The sequence below is a fragment of the Meles meles genome, chromosome 4 (assembly GCF_922984935.1).
Source record: "Meles meles chromosome 4, mMelMel3.1 paternal haplotype, whole genome shotgun sequence".
In the NCBI taxonomy this organism is placed as follows: Eukaryota; Metazoa; Chordata; class Mammalia; order Carnivora; family Mustelidae; genus Meles; species Meles meles.
The window spans coordinates 40,619,213-40,638,701 of record NC_060069.1 but is presented as its reverse complement, the minus strand read 5'-3'; the positions used below and the strand labels follow the sequence as shown (position 1 = coordinate 40,638,701).

The following is a 19,489-nucleotide window of genomic DNA, read 5'->3' as shown; positions in this document are numbered from 1 at the left end:
ATGGGGAGCCTGCCGAGAAGGGATGTGACTTGCTGAGGGCTGCACAGGACGAGCCATGTCTAGAACCCTCCGGACTCCTGGTCCAGTACTTTTTCCACCCTCCTCTGCCCTTCCGGGTTTCCATAGAACACCTGGCATTTGTGTGGCAGACCACCCTCACCAGGAGGCACTGAGGTGGGAGGGGCAGGGGAAGCCCAAGTCCACCCCTTTGTTTCTCGGTGTCTGCCAACATCTTTTTAAATCTAGGTTTCTTTGGAGATGAGGAGGGCATGGTGGACAAAGCCACCAATGTCAGATCTGGCCGAGTGGGTCATTTTGTTACCAGAGCCGCAGGGGGTCTTTGAGTGGACATGCAGTTTGTCTAGTTGAAGGAAATGTAGGAAGGGTTAGGTGAGCAAACAGGAGATCAGTGAGAGTCCTGGAAAAAAGGTTCACTGAACTCACTCATCCAGGGCCCCACCCTCCCGCTCACACCGTACTTTGCCCCCATCTCACCAGCCTGTCCCTCCCTCCAGACCCCAGGTCCTCTCCAAATCCTCAAACCCATGCTTCCTCCTGCCATGAAGCCTTCTGACCCTCCCTGGGAAAGTTCTGGGTCCCTTCAAGCACCCCCAGCTGCCACCTCCCACCCCTCCCTGACTGTAATCCTGGCCAGCTCAGCTCACCTGGCGCATTCCCGTGCTTTGTGCTTTTTCCTGCACTCTGTTGGGGTTAAGTTAGCTTCCTTCCTTCCATCAGGAAGCCCTCTGGGGTGGGAGGGAGGGGGAGGGTGGGTTTCACCAACTCCCCTGTGGCAGTTTGCTGCGTCCTGCTGACTTCTGTTCTCTTGCTCTCTTCCCCGGGGCAGCTCTTCCCAGCCCCACTGCAGACCCTCTCCAGGAAGATCGTGAGGTCCAAGATGAACAGCACTCTGGTGGGCGTGTTCACCATCACCCTCGTGTTCCTTTCGGCTTTTGTCAACATGGTAGGCGGCTCCACCTCCCAGAACCTTCCCCGACTCTGGTGTTCTCTCGCCCCCAGATTTCTTACTAGGGCTTCACCTCAGGTCCAGAATCAGATCTGACTGTGGAGCCTCTCACACAGGCTCTTGGTCCCTTGCCCGCGAGGCTGGCGGAACCAGAAGGACCCAGAGGCGTTCCCCAGGGAAGCTGACGAGTCCCAGCCTGGCAGACGGGCAGACCTTGTCGGCTCCTTGGCCTCTTCCAGGCTCCTCTCCCATCCCTGGTCTGCAGCAGGCTGCCCCTGAGTCCAGGGGGGGACGGGCCACCCCGTAGGAGGTGAGTCGTCTATGTCATGGACTCCGCGGCTCACCCGCCCCTCCCCTGCCCCCAGTTCACGTGTAACTCAGAGAACCTGCTGGGCTGCCTGGCGGACGAGCACAACATCAGCACCGGCCAGGTCAACGCGTGCCATGTGGTGGCGTCGGCCGCCAACTACAGCCTGGGGGCCGAGCAGGGCTTCTGCCGCAGCTCGTGGCCCAGCTGCAACTTCCCTGAGGTACGGAGGGGTGGGGAGTGGGGGGTTCTTGGGGCAGTCAGACACCCTCCCACCCCATCCCTCCCTGCCTTCTGCTGCTCTGAGGGAGGCAGGGCTCTCAAACTCACAGCCCTCCCAGCGACCTCCCTTCCCCAGGCTCTTGCTGCGTGTGTCGGACCCCAGGGAGCAAGGCCCGCCTTCTCACCCCAGCACTAGAGCAGGAGGGCTGTCCTTTCCATAGTGTGCCAGGCCCTGTGCCAAGTCTCTGACACGGCGTCACTCATTCAGTCCTCACAGCAACCCCGTGACACAGACATGATGAATATTTTTTTTATACAGATGAAACCGAGGCCCAGAGAGGGTAAGTAACTTTCCCAGGGTCACACAGCTAATCAGTGATACATAGAGCCAGAGCTTTCACCCAGATTGCCTAGCTAGAGAATTCTCGGTCTCACCCTGAGGGCAGAGCTGTTTCTGGACCCGCGGCTGTGGCAGCAGGCCTGCCTCAGGAGAAACGGCCTGAGCTCCTCTGCTGTGGGCCAAAGCCAGGAGGGAAGCCAAGGAACCCCCTTCTGCCGTCAAGGTCATCCAGTCTGAGTCTGCGGTTCAGTAGTTATTAGTGTTTTAACACGTGTGTGCGGTCATCAGCAGAATCTGCTAATTACAACAATTTCATCGCCCCCAAGGAAATTATACCTCTAGGTTACTGGGTTTAGAAACCAGTGCTAAGAGTCCTTAGAGGGCAGCGTGCATTAAGTGTCTATGGAATGCGAGGTGCTTTGTTCACCCTTCTCTTGGGGAGTGGTTTTTGAGGGAGCAGCCGGGCCAGGCTTCCTGCCCAGGGTGTCCACTCCATGCACGGGGCCATGCCCACACCCCAGCTGCATGTGGCCCACACACAACCTGTGAGTTATTGCCCTTTCCTGGGCAAGGTCCAATCTTCCATCCTATCCCAGAAGGGCCCAGGACTGACAGAAAGGTCCAGAACTGCAGTGAGGGCCCCCTGGGCTGTCATGGTGCTGGCTTCCCCCACCCACCCCCTCCTGGGAGGGGGCAAGGGAAATTCAGAGGGGCAAGACTCTGCCAGTGTTCACCTAGATGGGTGCTCCTCTCCCTCCTGCCCCGGGGTATAGGCCAAACCCTCCTCCTCTTCCCCCCATGGAGCCCAGGCTCCACTCCTGCCTCTGTCCACCGCGCCCCCGGCCCCACAGCTGTCTGAGCACAGGAGCCGCTGCTTGAGGGCTGGCTGCAGAGAAGCAGAGGCTGTGTTTGATCTTGTACTTGCCCCTTGGTGGTTGCTTCATGGAAGAAGCTGAGGAATGGGGGAAGGGGGTGGTAGCAGGTTTTTCTAGCTCCTTCTTTGTGGGAGATAGTTGGTCCTTGCCTCCACGCCTCACCAGTCCCACCAGTTCCACTCACACTGATCCCAGGCCTTGCTCAGTACAGAGCTCTCCGGCTCCCCGGACCCCACAATGTTCTGACACAGCAACTCCTCACAGACTCCGAGGCCCTTCAGGACACCTACTTTAAGCCTTGACATCCTGGTTGTCTGGCTTGGCGTTTACATGTGAATCCAGGCTGGCCCTGGACGATCCCTCCCCTGCTCCCAAGGACCGGAGTATGATCCTTGGGGCTGGATTATCTGAGCGAGCCTCCCTGTTCCAGGTAGTGGCTTGAGGCTGCTCCCTCCCGTTACCAGTCACCAGGGGTCCTCTATAGCCACTCTCTGGGTTCCAGAAGGCCCTGGGAGGCAAAGGTCCAACCTGGGAGTGCCCTCCACTGCCATTTGACCTCCAGCCCATGGTGGGCAGAGGAAGCGAAGAGTGACACCCAAAGTCTGACTCAGAAGTAATGATGCTAAATTTAAAAGAAATAACAAGGGATGCCTGGGTGGCCCACTCAGTTAAGCGTCTGCCTTTGGCTCAGGTCATGATCCTGGAGTCCTGGGATGTGCCCCGTGTCGGGTTCCCTGCTCAGTGGGGAGTCTGCTTCTCCCTCTCCATCTGCCTCTCTCCCTTGCTAATAATAATGATGCTGACATGTCTAGGATTAGCCTCAGGGGATGACAGCAGGAGGGAACCACTGAGATCCGTGGTTCAGCTCCTCTGCTATCTGAGAAAGAAACTGAAGCTCAAAGGACCTCCCTAATGTTAATCCTATAGGGCCACAGTCCCTCATCTGAAGGCTTCCAGATTAAATATATTTTGAATTTCAGAATTTTTTGGAGTTCAAAAGGGTATGTCACACCCCCGGTGTAGTCTGGGCAGCCCCTGCCAATGACATACAGTAGTACTTCTGCAGCAAGATGTGTGCGTCGGCACAGGAGGCAGGATGAAGATGCTAATTAGCAGCACACCGGCTGGAATGGTTTTCCCACCAGATAAGGCCAGCTCATCGCTGCCACCCTATCAGTCCTGAAACACGTTCCGTTTTCAGAACTTTGGGTTTAAAGTTGCAGGTCAGGGGCTGGGGCGCCTGGGCTCCCCACAGTTACTGAGGGTGCTAGGCATAAGCCACCAGGTGGTTTCAGCTCATGGAACGGTCTCAGTGAGCCCATGACACACGAGCTTTTGCAGATGGGGAAACTGAGGCTTTGAAAGGTTGAATAATAAATGGCCCAAGTCACACAGACAGTCCATAATAAATCAGGGGTAAGACTCGGGTCTGTGGGAGCCTGGAGCCCTGCTCTAACCTCGGGGCTCTACTGCCTAACCCTAGCCACACAGGCTGGAGCCCCAGCTCCTGGTTCCTAACCCGGGCCCTTTCTCTACCTTCCAAGTTTGCAGCAGCAGAAATGCCCTCAGAGCAGGCTTGGCCTGTGGCCAGCTCAGACTGGGGGGGATGCTGGAGGGTGGGTGGGCCGGGGGAGGTGGGGCCAGGGTGCTGAAGCTAGCCGCCCTCTCTCCGCAGTACTTCACCTACAGCGTGCTGCTCAGCCTGCTGGCCTGCTCCGTGTTCCTGCAGATCAGCTGCATCGGGAAGCTGGTGCTCATGCTGGCCATTGAGCTCACATACGTGCTCATCGTTGAGGTGCCCCGCGTCACACTCTTTGACAATGCTGACCTGCTGGTCACCGCCAATGCCATGTAGGTGGCACCCCCCCCCCCCATGCCTGGCTGGGTCTGGAGCACTGCGGAGAGGCCAGAAGAGTGGGTGGCCGGGAGCTTGGGGTGCAGGGGTCTTGCAAGGGCAGTGTTCTGTTCCTCCCCAGCTGACCGCCTGGGCAAAGCACCTCAGTGTCTTGTTTCCCTCCTTCCCTTCCCCAGTATGGGGGGTGGCCTCAGGGTGACTAGGTCCTGCTGTCCTTCTGCTTCCAGTTTACTACTCAGTCCTGCCCTCAGGACTCAGCGAATTGTTCCTCATTTGTTCAGGGCAGCCTCTGATGAGCTGTTTCCACTTAACCGCATCTACCTGTGGCACCTCAGGCCCGGGGAGGGGCCAAGATTCAACAGAGCTGAATAGCAATGTCTGTGGGAGCAGAAAAACAGCCTTTGTTGTTCTTGGGTTCAGTGTCCTGCCTCGAGCTAGGCACTGGGACATGCATTATCCCTTTTCATCCTCGTAGCAACCTAGCCAAGTAGACAGGGCTTCCATGGATGGTTGGGTAGTTTGTCCACTGCTCAAAGGCTCCTAGTTATAATGGTGAGTCATTAGGTCTCGCATCTAGGTAGCAAGCTTGAGAATTATACCCCAGGCTGCCTAGCTCCCAGTAAAATGGGAATCATATCCATAGTAGTAAAATGTTCATTAAGTGCCTGATGTCAATATGCTTTTGTTCCCATCACCCCAGTACACACACACACACACAGACACACCAGGAAGTGCAAAAAATTTTCTGTGTCCCCTGAGAAAATGCAACAAACTGTGTTTTCCCCAAGTTATAGGAAGGGATCCGTTCATCCATCTATCCATTCATCCAAAGGTATTTATCAAGGGCCTCCCGTGTTCCAGGCACTCAGCCAGTGGCAGAACAGTCATAGATGAAACAGGCCATAACTCCAGTGTCAGAAATGCCACTTTCCAGCGAAGAGAGTGTCACCTGAGCACAGGAAGGTATAATGAAGGGTCTAAGATCCAAGGACGCCCTTCTCAGTGGCTGTGTGGAGCTGTGGGCAGACAGCCAGGACACACAGTAGCTCCAGGAACGGGGCAGCCCACGGTCCTGTGAGGACCAGGGGAGGGAGGAGGTCCAGGCTTTTCTACTCTCCATCAGGGCAGGAGCTGGGAATTTGGCCTCCTCTTTCGTATATGCTCCTTCCCCCACCTGCAGCCTCCCCTCTCCTCCTGCTGGAGCAGTAGCAGAGAACAGAGAGAGGTTCTTTCTGGTTTGGGAGACACTGGCTTGGCTCTAGGGCAGCTTTGTCCAATAGATTAATCATGCAAGCCACGTACATTATTTAAAATTTTCTAGTAGCTCTATTAAAAAAGCAAAACATGCAACTTTAATCTTTGTATTTAACCAATATATTCAAAATATTATTTTAATATGTAGTCAATATAAAATTATGAATGAAACTTACATTTTTTCCCACACTAATTCTTCAAAACTTAATAGCTCTTTTACACTTCCGGAACATTGTAACTTTAGCCACGTGGGAAGGCTCAAGAGCCACATGTGGCTGTGGCAGCCACACCGGACAGCACAGGGGTCATGTTTCTCTTCCTCTGGTTGTGGCAAAGTGCTGGGGTGGGAGGTGGGCTGGCTTCTGCCCAGGTCGATGTGCTGGGGGTCCCCAAGTAAGGGCTGGCAATTTGTGGTCATGGTGACCAGATGCTAGCTGGGGCTGGGCTTTCTGCAAGCCTCTTATCCTGAAAGTATCCTTGGATCCAGAGAAGTGCTGGGGGTGGGGGACGAAGGAGCAACAGTAGTAGCAGTGGGCATGGGGCAGCAGGGCTAGGAGTGGGGGCATGGCAGTGTGAGGGGGGCCGAGCAGGGTAGGGGAGCACAGTGGGCGTGGAGACTGCCGATGCAGAAGAGCAGCCCCAAACAGCCCTCCTCACTTCCTGTTCACAGAGACTTCAACAACAACGGGACCTCCCAGTGGTGAGTGGATCCGCTCCTCCAAGTTCCACACAGCCCCTCCCTGCCCTTGGTGCCGGGCAGCTAGAGTCCAACTGCCCAGGGCCCAGGAGAGAAGCAGTAGTGTCCCGCAGGGAGGGGACCTTGTCGGCAAGGTGGGCCGTGAAGGAGGAGGCTGGAGGGGGCCAGGAAACCCTTTCCTCACCGGGTACTAAGGGGGCCTCCCTAGGTAGATGCCCTTCGTGGATGATTCCCACCACCCCGAGGTGGTCTGCAGACTCAGTAGCTGGGTCATCCGGACCCACAGACCATCCCACATTCCATCAAGCTCTTCCCCAGGAGCATGTGTGAGATCCCAGACACGAGAGAATGGGAGCTGGTGACCTCACCCCCCGGCCCCTGCCCCTGCTCCTGTTCTGGAAGACAGGAGCCAAGGCAAGGCCTGTGGGGTTTGTAGGGTAAGCCCTGCCCTGGGGCGGCTGCTGGGTAGGGAGTCTGCAGCATTCAAGGTTTGGGCTCTTTGCTGGGACAGGGAGCAGGGTTTGGGAGAGCTGCTTGGTTTTGTGTGGGGGTTTTTGTTTGTTTGGGGTGTTTTAGAGAGAGAGCATGTGCACATGCATGAGGGAGGGGAGGGGCAGGGGGAGAGGTAGAGAGTCTTAAGCAGAGACTCCACATCCAGCATGGAGCCTGACGCTGGGCTCTGTCTCACCACCCTTAGACCAAGCCCTAAGCTGAAATCAAGAGTCAGCCGTTTGACTGAGGTAGTCTGGTGCCCTGGGATAGCTGCTTTTATTAAGAGTACTTACTAATAATATTAGCAGGAATGTAACTAGCCATTATTAGCTACCAGTTTTGGAGTTCCTACTGTTTGTCAGGTGCTACACAAGGAATTTTGTATGCAGTATCTTTAATTTTAAATGTGGGTGTGGTTACCCCATTTTACAGATTAGGAAACTAAGGTTCAGAGAGGTTAAGAGACTTGGCCAGAGCTGGTCAGTATGGCCTGCCTGGCTCCCTTGTTACGTGCCCATGGGCCCTATCTTGTCCACTGGGCGAGACTGGGGATGTACATACTGCCTTTTACCAGGGCCTCACTGATCCCCTCATGTGACCAGAGAAGTTTCCCAGCCTGGGGGGGAGGGGGGCATCAGGAAAGGAGTCACAACTGCTGAGCTGCTGGTGGGAGCAGGGGCTGAGATGGGGTGGCCAGCCAAGAAGGCTTCCTGGAAGAGGCCCTACATCAGGAAAAACTTGAGCAGGAGGGTGAGGAGAAGGGGGCGTAGCGGGAGGAAGAAAAAAGCAGGGGCATTGGAGGCCACCATGAAGCACCGGGGCGTCTCCCTCATCCGCAGCCCCGAGCATGCAACCAAGGTAGCGCTGAAGGTGGTGACGCCCATCATCATCTCGGTGTTCGTGCTGGCCCTGTACCTGCATGCCCAGCAAGTGGAGTCCACCGCCCGCCTGGACTTCCTCTGGAAACTGCAGGTGGGTGGCCCTGGGGCTGGGCTGGAGAAGCATCCACACCTCATGGCACTTTGTGAGTGAACGGGCTCATCACCTGGGCTGGCTGGGCCTTAGCTCTGCACTGCTGGGGTGTCCTGCTCAGGCCTCACCCCCCTCAACTAGTGCCCCAGGTCCCGGCAGCTCTGCTCCCTGCTTTCGGGAGCCCAGGGCAGAACCCCAGAGCTTATTCCAAACACACCTCCCCTTGGTAGTGCTGGGACTTTGATGGGTCACAAATCCTGAGCAGGCCCTACTGTGTGCAGCCAGGGGCAGGGACAGGGCATGGCCAGCTCCAGTCTGTGGTGTGGGCAGCAAGGTCTCAGGAGGGGGTAGGAAGGAGTAGCAGGAGGTGAGTATGGGGAGGCTGCTGTGCAGGGTTGAAGTGACCAGAACTGGCTTGAAGGCCCTTCCAGGGGAGCATGGATGGAAGGAGCATCAAAGACCATTGATAGGAAGCTTAGGCAGGTGACTGTGCCCTCGCCCTGGAGAGAGGTGGCCCGGGCAGGGACAGAGGCAGTGGGGTGCTAGGTGTCCCGCATTCCACCCTCCAGGCTTTGTGCCTGCGCCCTGATGGTGTCCACGTGGAGGAGGGGATGCCACTCAGCCACATGCGGGATAAGGCTCCAGGTGCTCGCAGGAGACCCAGTTGCTGTTGTCACCTGCTAGGTGGCCTCAGAAGTTCCAGGGAGGGCGCCCAAGGGCATTCATTGTGAGAAAGCCATCTTCCCTGTTGGCAACCTCAGACCTGTTATCCCAGCCCAGTCTCTGCCTCGCCTGGCCTGGCCTCCATTTCCAGACCCCTTCTCTGGCTCACCTGCAAACCACTTAGGCCTCCTCCATCCTCAGCTTCTTACTAACGCTGAGACTCAAGTCTTCAGGCTGCAGCAGGAGGTCCTGAGTGTTTGTTAAAGATGGGGAATCCAGTTGCCCCTGCCGCTGGATGTGTTGTACAAGGTTGGCTGAGGTCCCTGCTGAGCGGATGCCCTGAGGTTGGAGGGAACTTGTTTTGCATGTGGCATGCCCCTGGGCAGCCCTGGGTTGGGAGGGACTTGGGAGACCTCCAGGGTGAGGCTCTGCCTTCTTGGCTCACATTGCTGCCTCCCTGCCTTCTTTTGGCTCCCAGCCCTCTCCTTCGGGGAATCTCCCCAGAGGTTCCAGCTCTCTCCTAGAGGCTGACGAGACTCCAGGGGACCTAGGGCTGATGTCCGTCCACTTCTCTGCACACACACACCCAACCTCCTGCATGAGCCCCAAGGAAGTCCCCTGCCCCCAAGATGGTTGCTATCGTGCAGCTCAGTTGTGCTGTAGAGACCTCGAGAAAGGGGTGGAAGCAAGGGAAGGGTGAACCTGCCATTCAGCCTGCCTGTGACCTGCTACCCTGTCAGCCTCACCCCATGTCTGCCCAGCTTCTGAGTGCACAGGGTCAAGGTGAAGCTGCCTGCCAGGGCTGAGCAGAGCAGCCTGAGGCTTCCTCACAACCCCACCCCAGAGTTCAGGCAACAGCAGCTCCTCTCCCATTTTGAGAACAATTCAGGCCTGTGCACAGATGTATGGGGGTGAGGGGGAGTGAGCTTGTCTCCACCTGCCGGGGTTGTTGGCCTTTCTCCACTTCACCCCTGCAACAGGCTCAGGATGCTTACACATCCCTCCATCTCCTATCCCCCTCCAGGACTTTTGGGAGGGGGAACAACATGCCAATAAGCAAAAACTTGAACACAGGCTCTTGGGACTGTTGAGTGATGATCCATTGCCCCATCCCTAGTCTAATCCAGAAGCCAGTTTTGCTGTTGGATCTTTGGTCCTCGTGGGTAGGTGTGGAGCTGACAGGGAGATGGGGAAGCCTGCGGTCCTTAGCTTCCCTGAAGCCTCTGCAGGAGGCATCAAGCCTGCTCGTGGGCGGACCACTGGGTCTCAGTTCTTGGGAGAGCCCAGTTGTGTCCCTCTCCCACAGCACTGACCTTATTAGGCTCAGCACGGGGGTTTGTGGGGCCCTGAGTCTTCCTTCCCAGCCAGAGCCCAATCCTAGAAGCAGCTGGCTATGTTGGGAGCTGCCGGACATCGTCTCAGGGCAGAGTTGTCCGGATGTGGCAGGAGTTCCTGGTCGGGGCTTGGCCTCTGTTCCCAGCAGTCGCCATGCTCCCAGTGTCCCAACCCCAGCCTCCACCACCACCTGCCTGACACTGGGCAGATGTACTAGGGAAGAGTGTTGTGTTTCTGCCACCTGCGGGGCTGATCAAAGCAGCTGTGTTCTCAGCAGGCAGTAGGGCTGGAGGCAGGCCGAGCATTTGCAGGGGCAGATGGAGCAGCTGGGCCTCCTCCATGAGAATTACAGCGATCCCCACTTTACCCCGTTCCCGCTGGCACACAGGTTTCAGAGCTAGGAGCAGGTGGCCCCTGTTTATGAGGATGGGGGCAGTCAAAGTATCTCACCTCACAGGAGCAAAGGTCACATGGGTTAGAAGAGAGCTCATGCCCACTGGGCCCATCTGGCGTCTCAGGGTCCAGTAACTTCCTTAGGCATGGCCCCCATTCTCAAGGCCATGTTTCCAGGGACTCTGGGCGTGATGGGTCCTCTCACCTAAGGCACAGGGCTACGTCAGGCCTCTGAGCTTCAGGGCCCCTAAACTCTGCCACAGCTGCTGGATGCGGGTCCTGTGCCTTTGGCTGTGTGTACCAGCTGTTTCCCCACAAGCAGCCACCACCCACCGGGAGAGTCACGGAAATTGTCCTGGCTCTTGTGGAGATTCTTGTTGCTACCAAACAGGCCTCCACATGTAGTTAGGGAAGACCCAAGCAGGCTGCCTAGACCTTTTCAGTGGCCTTGCTACTTATCCCTTTACCTGCCTATTTTACCGACATGGTGACTCCCAGTTAAAGGGGCCATTTTGTTTGCCATCGAGGGGGAGGAAGGCAGGAGACTACCTGTGTCACGTGGCTCCTTGCACATCTTGCTGCATGACTGTCTCTGCGTCTCAGCCTGTGGCCACCATTGGCCTCTTGACTCAAGGGCTCTGCACTCTCCCTCTAACCTGGAGGGTGAATGACCACAGATCCCAATTTCCCAGACCCAGGACCCAAACTGGGGAGGAATCAGTCAATGGTGATTCCTCATCCCGCCTCGGGGGGCACTTTGGGGCACCCCCACCGTGTGGCCCCGGGGCAAGTCTGCTGTTGTGGGAGCCCCGGAGAACGGGCAGGGCTTTATGCCATCTTCTGTGGGGCCAGGCTGTTAAAGTGATTTTATCAAACCGCAGTTCCTGCTACGAAGAGGAAAATGGACAGTTGAGGAGCACTTGGTAGCTGGAGGGCCTTCGGGGGTGTGCATGGTTTGGGACCAGCTCCCTAACGCCCTGCCTCGGTCTAGCTTTGGCCAGACTGGATGCTTTCAGCCTCTCCTTCAGGTTGTTTCCAGTCTGGGGTTCACTCCTTCAGGGCCAACACCCTCCCTCGTGCCACGTTCTGAGGGGCAGGCAGGGCCCAGGCTGGGGCGTACACGTCTCTCCCCTTCCTGATGGCCAGAGCACCAGCTGTTCCCTGTGGAGAGCCTGGGCAGGGGGGTGGGGGTGACGGCAGGGAGGACAAAAGCCAGGCCCCCGTGGAGGCGTTGGGTGCACGGCCCTCCTCCTGAGCGGCTGCCGTGTCCTAGGCCACAGAGGAGAAGGAGGAGATGGAGGAGCTGCAGGCCTACAACCGGCGGCTGCTGCACAACATCCTGCCCAAGGACGTGGCTGCCCACTTCCTGGCCCGCGAGCGGCGCAACGACGAGCTCTACTACCAGTCGTGCGAGTGTGTGGCCGTCATGTTCGCCTCCATCGCCAACTTCTCTGAGTTCTACGTGGAGCTGGAAGCCAACAATGAGGGCGTTGAGTGCCTGCGGCTGCTCAATGAGATCATTGCCGACTTTGACGAGGTACGGCTCGGGGGAGCTTGGCTTCCTGGAGTGGGAGGGATACTGGGGCACCTGAGGACATGCACCTTGCCTCCATTTCTTCCCCGAGCCTGTCACAGAGGAGGAAACAGGTTCACAGATGCAGCATGGCTTCCAGGCGGTGGGTGGCAGAGTGGGTGTTCCAGCCCCGAGTACTGGGGTTTGAAGTCTCAGCACCCTGGCTGTGCCCCACTGAGACCCTGCCCGGCTATCTCGCTGACCCTGCCTGGCTATCTCGCCAATCCTCCCTGTTCGCCGCTGCTCCTCTCATGACACCTAAGGCTGGGCAGGCCCCAGGTCAGGGCCCAGCTTTTGAGAGAGTCCAAGGAAGAAGGGACTCCCAGGCTAAAGGAGGAGGAAGGACAAAGATGCAAAGCCCTGAACAGTAGGGACAGAAACACAAGCATGCACCCTCGCCAAGTCCCCAGTGTGTGCCAAGCACTGGGTACACCGTGCCAATAGGGCATTTTGACCCTGAGAGTGTTGAGTGTGAGGGGACCAACCCCAGTGGGAATGTAATGCCTGGGGTGAAGGGCAATGCCTTGGAAGCAGCCCAGGAAGGTCCTGGGCAGGGGGAAACTAAAGGTGGGTGAAATGGGTCTGGGCAGGCTCCTGGCTGGCAGGGCCTAGAGATGGAAGAAGGGGATCTCTCTGAACAAAGACGAGGTCATATCCCTGGGAGGGATGGGGATGTGAGCCCAAGAAGCGGGGAGATGGCCAGCAGCCTCTGTTCGGAGCAAGAGGCTCTGGAGTGACAAGGGAGCTGGCTTGGGGCTCCTGGTGCACGGCTGATGGTAGTACCGGCCACCTCACATGGGTGAGTACTGGAGGAGGCCTGCTCTGTCGGTCTTGTACTGAGCTGGTGTGGAGATCGGCCCCCTGTGTGAAGGGGGGATGTGGGGGGCCACGCTACTCCCTTCCCTGTAGACCTCAGTGCCCCAGCCTTGGTGGTGACCCAGGTTTGACCTCCTTCCATCCAGATCATCAGCGAGGATCGGTTCAGGCAGCTGGAAAAGATCAAGACCATTGGCAGCACTTACATGGCCGCCTCAGGCCTCAATGACTCTACGTACGACAAGGTGGGCAAGAGCCACATCAAAGCCCTGGCCGACTTTGCCATGAAGCTCATGGACCAAATGAAGTACATCAATGAACACTCCTTCAACAACTTCCAGATGAAGATAGGTGAGCTTGGCTTCCGGCCATTTGGGCCTGGGAAGAGCAGGTGGGGTGAAAAGCTCCATGTGTTGTGGCAGGACCGAAGGGGAGGGCTGTGGAGGGCAGTATCTTATGGACGGATGACATTGCTGTTTGGGAGCTTCTGCCATATTTGTGGTCCTGCGTCTCACACAACAGTGAGGCTTCATGCAACCCCCTGGTGACAGAGACCGTTTCTGTGATAAGAGGGAGTGCCCAGGGGCATGGAGACATGGCAGGAAATGTCTAGATAATGTCAGTTGAGCCAGGTGTGTTGGGAAAGGCTCTTGCCTGCAGAGGAGGGAGGACACTTCATGTGGGGAACCAGCACAGCTGAAGTGGAGTGGCAGGGCGATCAGGGTTGGGGTGGGTAAGACTGGGAGGGTGGAAAGACTAGAGCAGACATGCCAGAAGCGAGACAGGGAGCCCAGGCGGAGGGCAGCGGCCTTGCCTCCGGGTGCTGGGTCATGGCGACATCCTTGCCCTAGCCTAGACACCCAGGGGGAGGATCACTTGGACAGAGAGGAGACTGTGGGTTAGGAGCTAGTGCCCCTGAAAGAAACAGAGGAGGTAAGGAGTAAGAAAAGGGGGAGTTATGGTATGTGGGGTCTGGATTGACGTGAAAACTTAAATGCCACTGAGAGGGATGATTAAAGAAAGGCAGCTGGATGATGCAGGTCACTGTGCACTTGAAGAGGGCGTTCCTGGTGATGTGCTTGCAGGAGCTGCCGGCTGGCTGGGTGGCCAGTACATAGGAGCAGTGCTGTGTGAACAGACCTCTGTGGTTGGGGTTAGCAGGCCCTTAATGGGAGCAGTGGAGTGGGAGCTGCAGAGCCAAGCAGGGCCAAGCATGGCCTCAGGCCCAAAGGACCCTGAGTATCGAAGAGGAATGACAGTGAATGTGAGCTCTGGTCTGAGCCCTGATGAACATGCTGACTTCGGTCCCCTGCAGGGCTCAACATTGGCCCTGTGGTGGCTGGGGTGATCGGGGCTCGCAAGCCTCAGTACGACATCTGGGGCAATACAGTGAACGTGGCCAGCCGCATGGACAGCACCGGTGTGCCTGACCGCATCCAGGTGAGTGCTGGAACATCCACCACCCACCTCACCCACATGGGGGGCCTCTGTCTGATGCTGCGTGGGCTTTGGGCAGGCTGCCCACAGTTCCTAGTCAGAATTTCTGTGGCCAAACTTGAAGATAGTTAAGGCTGTGTCTTGGGAGCTTGAAAAACACAATTGTGTTTCAAGCCCTCAGCACCTTGGACAGATCTTCACGCTTGTGCAAAGACCTCTACTGGCCACAGAAGGAATTGGGGCGTATAGGTGGGAGCCACCACCCATATGAAGCCAGGAGTGTTACTGTCACAATCCACGCATACAAGGGGACACAGAGATGGCTGCAGGGAGCAAGGTCTTGCCTAATGGAGCTCCCAGCACTTGGTGCCTGGTTCAGGAGAACCAGGAAAGGCCACTCGTCCCCCTGGGGTGGTGCTCCCAAAAGGTAAGGGGGCTGGCCAGTGACGCAGAGACTTGCTTCTCTCTCTCTTTTGCAAGCTGGTGCTTGTCATGCCCAGGTCTGCCTCTCTTCAGCTGCTGTTGTTTTTCTCAGGCCTTCCTTGATTGCCTCTGCTTCAATCGGACAACAGTGAGGCCCTAGACCCGGCTCTCTTCCTGTACCCTCCAACCCCCAGTGCCCCGTAAGCCTATCAGCAGGTTATTTAGTTTTCCTGGTCTTTTTCCGATTTGACCTGTGCTCTCTTCAAGGCCCTTTGCTCACACTGACACTGCTTAAGTGTCCCTTAAATTCTCTCTCCTGTGGGACCTCTGAAAAAAGGGTCAGCCCCAGCAAAGCCCTGGCCAGATCAACCGGGCCTGGCTGGCGTGTAGATGCTGTTGGAGGGAGTGGGCCAAACGGCTTTCTCTCCCCTCCAACCTTGTGCTAAGAGGAGAAAGGACAACAAGATGGGAGACGGAGAGAGAGGCACATGTGTATAGAACTTCTGACCTCACCCATAGATGAGTGAGGGATTCTGCAATGACACAGTGGCCTGGCACCTCACCTTTGCATAGGGCATTCCCATTCTTGGAATACACGTGATCACACAGCAGGTCTCCTTCCAGCAGCCCAGCCAGGTGTGATAGCCAGGCGGGGCCAGGATCTTCAGCAGGGGTGTTGTAGGGTGTGCTCACATACCTTGTCACCTTGCAAGACATGCGTTTGCCTTGCTGCTCCGGTCAGCCTTTCTCCTTCGCCCAGCAATAGTGCAGTGATGACTGAAGCCACTGGGGAGTTCCCCTCTCTGTTCCAAAAGTTAAAGCAGATGGGCAGTAGGACACACAGCTGAATCCAGGCTCTGCCATTTGTTAGCGGTGGAACCTCAGGGAAGGGACTTAGGTTGTCTGAGCCTGAGATAAAAGTGCGTTCCTTAGGGCGCCTGGGTGGCTCAGTGTGTTAAGCCTCTGCCTTCGGCTCAGGTCATGATCTCAGGGTCCTGGGATTGAGTCCTGCATCAGGCTCTCTGCTCAGCAGGGAGCCTGCTTCCCTTCCTCTCTCTCTGCCTGCCTCTCTGCCTACTTGTGATCTCTGTCAAATAAATAAATAAATAAAATCTTTTTTAAAAAAAGTGCTTTCCTTAGATTAAATGAGATAAAGCAGTGGCTTTCCACCTGCCTGTGGTGGAGTGAGACGTGAGTGAGCACACTGGTCTTATGCTCCTCTCAATGGCGGCAGGGTCAGAACGCTATGGACATGCCCACTTCTGCTCACCTTCTGCACCTCTCACTGTGGACAGTGACAGGCAGTTCAGGGACCACAGGCCACGCTCTGAGCAGCACTGAAAGAGCACAGGTGAGCGGCTGGCCACACTGCCTGGCACGGAGTAGGTGCTGCTATTCTGGTTTCTAGCAGGCAGTTCCAAGGATGAGCAGCTGTCAGTCCCCAGGAGCCCCCGCCTGGGAGGTGCTGCCCACCCTCTGTGTTGGGGACAGTCAGGCAGAGCCACTGGACAACAGACTCACAGCTTAGCTTAACTACAGCCTATCCTGTCTCCTCCATTGCCTCCTCAGGTCACCACGGACATGTACCAGGTGCTGGCTGCCAACACTTACCAGCTGGAGTGCAGGGGTGTGGTCAAGGTCAAGGGCAAAGGCGAGATGATGACGTACTTCCTCAACGGGGGGCCCCCGCTCAGTTAGCAGCTGCCACCTGGTGATGCCAGGCAGCCTGGCCTCCAGAGAAACAGAAATGGCTTCTTTGTGCACCGGTGGGCAGGTGGAAGCCTGCGCTCTAGCCCACGTGGCCGCGCCGGTGAGATTTTCCACTTTGACTCCAGAAGCAGCTTCTGCCTTTGTGGGTAGGCAGCAGCCTCCGTCCCAGGCCCCAGGGTGCCAGCGTCCTGCGAGCACCAAGCTGACCAAAGATGTTTCCTCCGTAGAAGACTCCACTGGGCGTGATCTGGATCTTGAGTTTTCTAACGGGTGCTGCTGCTGAATGGGTGGAGAGGAGCTGCCGGAGCTCTCACGGTGTGGGGCAGCCCGGCGTGTGACGACAGGGCTGAGCGGGAGGCCTCGGCCAAGGGCGGGTGGGTCGGCAGTGTGACTCTGGCCCCGGGAACCTAGGGGCCCCAGGGGTCCGGTTTCCTGTGTGAGCCTTTCGACTTCCAATAGAGGCCACGGCCCCTGCCCCATGGAGGGGCTTTCTGGCAGGAGTGTGGGCTGTGGCTGGACTGCGGCCTTCTCCGCAGTTCTCCTCCCACACCTACACACATAGCCAAGGCCTCTTCAAGGGGAACAGAGCAAATTGTGTGGGGGAGGCGAGAGGACTTGAGGCAAGGAGGGGTGGTTCTGAGAAAAAGAATATTTATTAAATAAAACAACTTTCTGTGCCCTTCCTTAGACTACGCAAGTTGTATGCGTATAAGACCCACAAGCAAACGAAGATGCCACTGGGGTGGGAGGGTGGGGATCCCAACTTGTCTTTTTTGTATTTTTTATTTTGTATTCTTGAAATCCTTGGAGATCTAACAAATATACCAAATTCTATATTTTGTAAATTATACTAGAAAACAGCTGTGCACAGCATTTGTACCATACGTACGTCCGTGTGTGTACTGATGTAGGTGTGTGTGTTTGTGCTATTGACCTGGTCACGTACAGGATGCCTGCTGCCCTCACTGCAGATGCGGCAGTTTTGGGTTTTTCCAGCTCCGCCCACAACAGGGAGCGTGTGTGCTTTTGGGGTGCCCTATGTGCAGACAAAGTGGGAAGATGCATGCAAACATCACCGCATTCAGCACAGCACTTCCCTTAAGTTAAATGCAATGGTAACAAAACGAAAAGCTGTTTTCCCATCTCAGGCCCAGCTGGAACCAAGGGAAGCAGCCCCAAGCTGCAGCACACCACTGTCTTGTCTCCTCTCAGTTCCCTCAGCTGTCAGCCATTTGCTGCCTGGGGAGAGGGGGCTCTGAGAGCTCAGGGACAGCCATGGCTGCTCAGCTGGTGTGTGGGCGGTAGGAAGCCTTACCTGCCTGACCTTCTCAGTTGGCTATTGTGCAGGTGGCTCTCCCAGAAAGAACGCCGCAGACTTGGGGGTAATGTGCAGCCCTCCGGTGTAGGGAGGGTGGCGGCTTTGCTCTCCATCTGCAGACCAGACAGAGAAAAGGGGAGAGCCCAGCTTCAGCGTCCAAGGGGCAAAGTTAGCAGAAATTTTTTGTCTGGTTTTTGTTTTTTGGAGGGAGGGGGCAGTTAAATATATAGAAAAAAAAATTTTTTTTATACCCTACCAGGGTATAAAATGGATATGGGCATGAAAGTGAAAAATGATCTATTATCATAGAGATCTATTCAAACAGAACCCTTGGGTTCTGTGCCCAGATCTTTTTGTTGCTTCTCAGGGCAGAATTCTTCTCCCCTCCAACACGAGCTTGCAGGAGGTGGGGTGCAGCTATATGCTGGCTGTGAAACATGACTTTGACCCCCAGCCGCACCACATCTCGCTGGGCCCTAGCACTGGCCTCCCCTTTCCGCACAGCATCCCCCGCCCCAGTGTGAACTCTGCTCTGAGAAGCAAAGCTTACAGACCCGAAACTGCCAGCCCAAGTTTGTCCATGCTTTTGCCGCTCCATCCTTTGAGTTCTGCATTGCCACCCCCCATCCCCTGCATCTGTTGGGTGGGCTGGCTTTCTCCACGGTGGTGGTCTCGAGTCTCCTCCCCCTCCATAGTGCCCGCCAGTGGTGCCAGGTTTTAATTTTGCTTCCAACCTTAGTGACGTGTGTGTGCTGAGCTCCTCTGGTGGTCCCCCCTACCCCGTTGGTTACGGTCTCCTTGGCCTCCTGGGGGCCCCTCCCTCCTATCTCAGCAGTGACTGTGACACCGTGCAGTGCTAGCTCTTCATTCCCTCCAAGGGTGTGCACTCTTTTTATTCCTGCTCTTGCAAAAACAGATACGATTATGATTTCCCATGGAAATTTAAAAGTCTATTTAAATAATTTAACTATTAAACACTTTCACTGGTAATGTGTGCGGGTCTGATTTGTGGCTTGGGCTATGGGCCTGGTTCCAGTCCGAAGAACAGTGCACTCAGCTCTTGGTGGGGCACTGGGGAGGGAGCCCCAGAGGGCAAACACCTACCCTGAGTGGGGAACAGTTTGCTGCTACGGAGAGAATGTTGGCTAAGGGCCACAGTCATCACGGCAATCAGGGGAGAGAACATTCGTGTTCTTGGCAAGTAGTAGTTCACTGGACTGCAGAGCAGGTCCCAGGGTGCTGGAGGCTGAGGAATGAGGAAAGACACTAGGAATGAAGGGGACAAGGGACCAAGGATGGTACCAGAAAAGATGCAGGGTTGAGGAGAGGATGTTCTAAACATTTTTTTTTTAAGATTTTTAAAATTTATTTATTTGTCAGAGAGAGAGAGAGGGAGCGAGCACAGGCAGACAGAGAGGCAGGCAGAGGGAGAAGCAGGCTCCCCGCCAAGGAAGGAGCCCGATGCGGGACTCGATCCCAGTACGCCGGGATCATGACCTGAGCCGCAGGCAGCCGCCCAACCAACTGAGCCACCCAGGCATCCCGGAGACTGGTGAGCCAACCTTGTTTCTATGCTAAGGGAAAGAAAGTTGCAAATACAAGAACACGGATCATGGAAAGGACCATTAGCAGGGAGAGGAGGAGATGCTGGCTGGAGGCATACTGACTTGGCCTGGATAGATAGTAGCCATGGCTGCAATTTACTGGACAATGTGCATGCCGAGCACCACACAAACTTCATTTCATTTGTTCCTCCTGGCCACCTCACGTCACTGACTGACTGACAGAAGTTGAATTATTTGCCTAAACTCACACAACTGGTAATTAAGAAAATTGAGAT

The 19,489-nt window shown here is 56.1% G+C and overlaps 2 protein-coding genes across 5 annotated transcripts in view; one reads left to right on the top strand and one right to left on the bottom strand.

The window, feature by feature from the left end:
- Positions 1-17,018, top strand: part of ADCY5 (adenylate cyclase 5) — a 145,985-nt gene extending 128,967 nt beyond the window's left edge. For 2 of the 3 annotated variants that reach the window (XM_046002129.1, XM_046002127.1), the window contains 9 exons: positions 848-964; positions 1,333-1,497; positions 4,387-4,562; positions 6,491-6,520; positions 7,849-7,981; positions 11,646-11,909; positions 12,908-13,112; positions 14,077-14,201; positions 16,191-17,018. In XM_046002129.1, coding sequence (XP_045858085.1) covers positions 848-964; positions 1,333-1,497; positions 4,387-4,562; positions 6,491-6,520; positions 7,849-7,981; positions 11,646-11,909; positions 12,908-13,112; positions 14,077-14,201; positions 16,191-16,319 — 1,344 coding nt within the window. In that variant the 3' untranslated portion in view covers positions 16,320-17,018. Of the gene's footprint in view, positions 1-847; positions 965-1,332; positions 1,498-4,386; positions 4,563-6,490; positions 6,521-7,848; positions 7,982-11,645; positions 11,910-12,907; positions 13,113-14,076; positions 14,202-14,733; positions 15,200-16,190 lie in introns of those variants that run through there. The other variant, XM_046002128.1, reaches the window with a different exon arrangement.
- Positions 17,019-17,732: 714 nt separating this feature from the next.
- Positions 17,733-19,489, bottom strand: part of SEC22A (SEC22 homolog A, vesicle trafficking protein) — a 75,722-nt gene continuing 73,965 nt past the window's right edge. For both annotated transcript variants that reach the window (XM_046002131.1, XM_046002130.1), the window contains exon 7: positions 17,733-18,895. In XM_046002131.1, the coding sequence (XP_045858087.1) occupies positions 18,668-18,895 (228 nt within the window). In that variant the 3' untranslated portion in view covers positions 17,733-18,667. The remainder of the gene's footprint in view (positions 18,896-19,489) is intronic.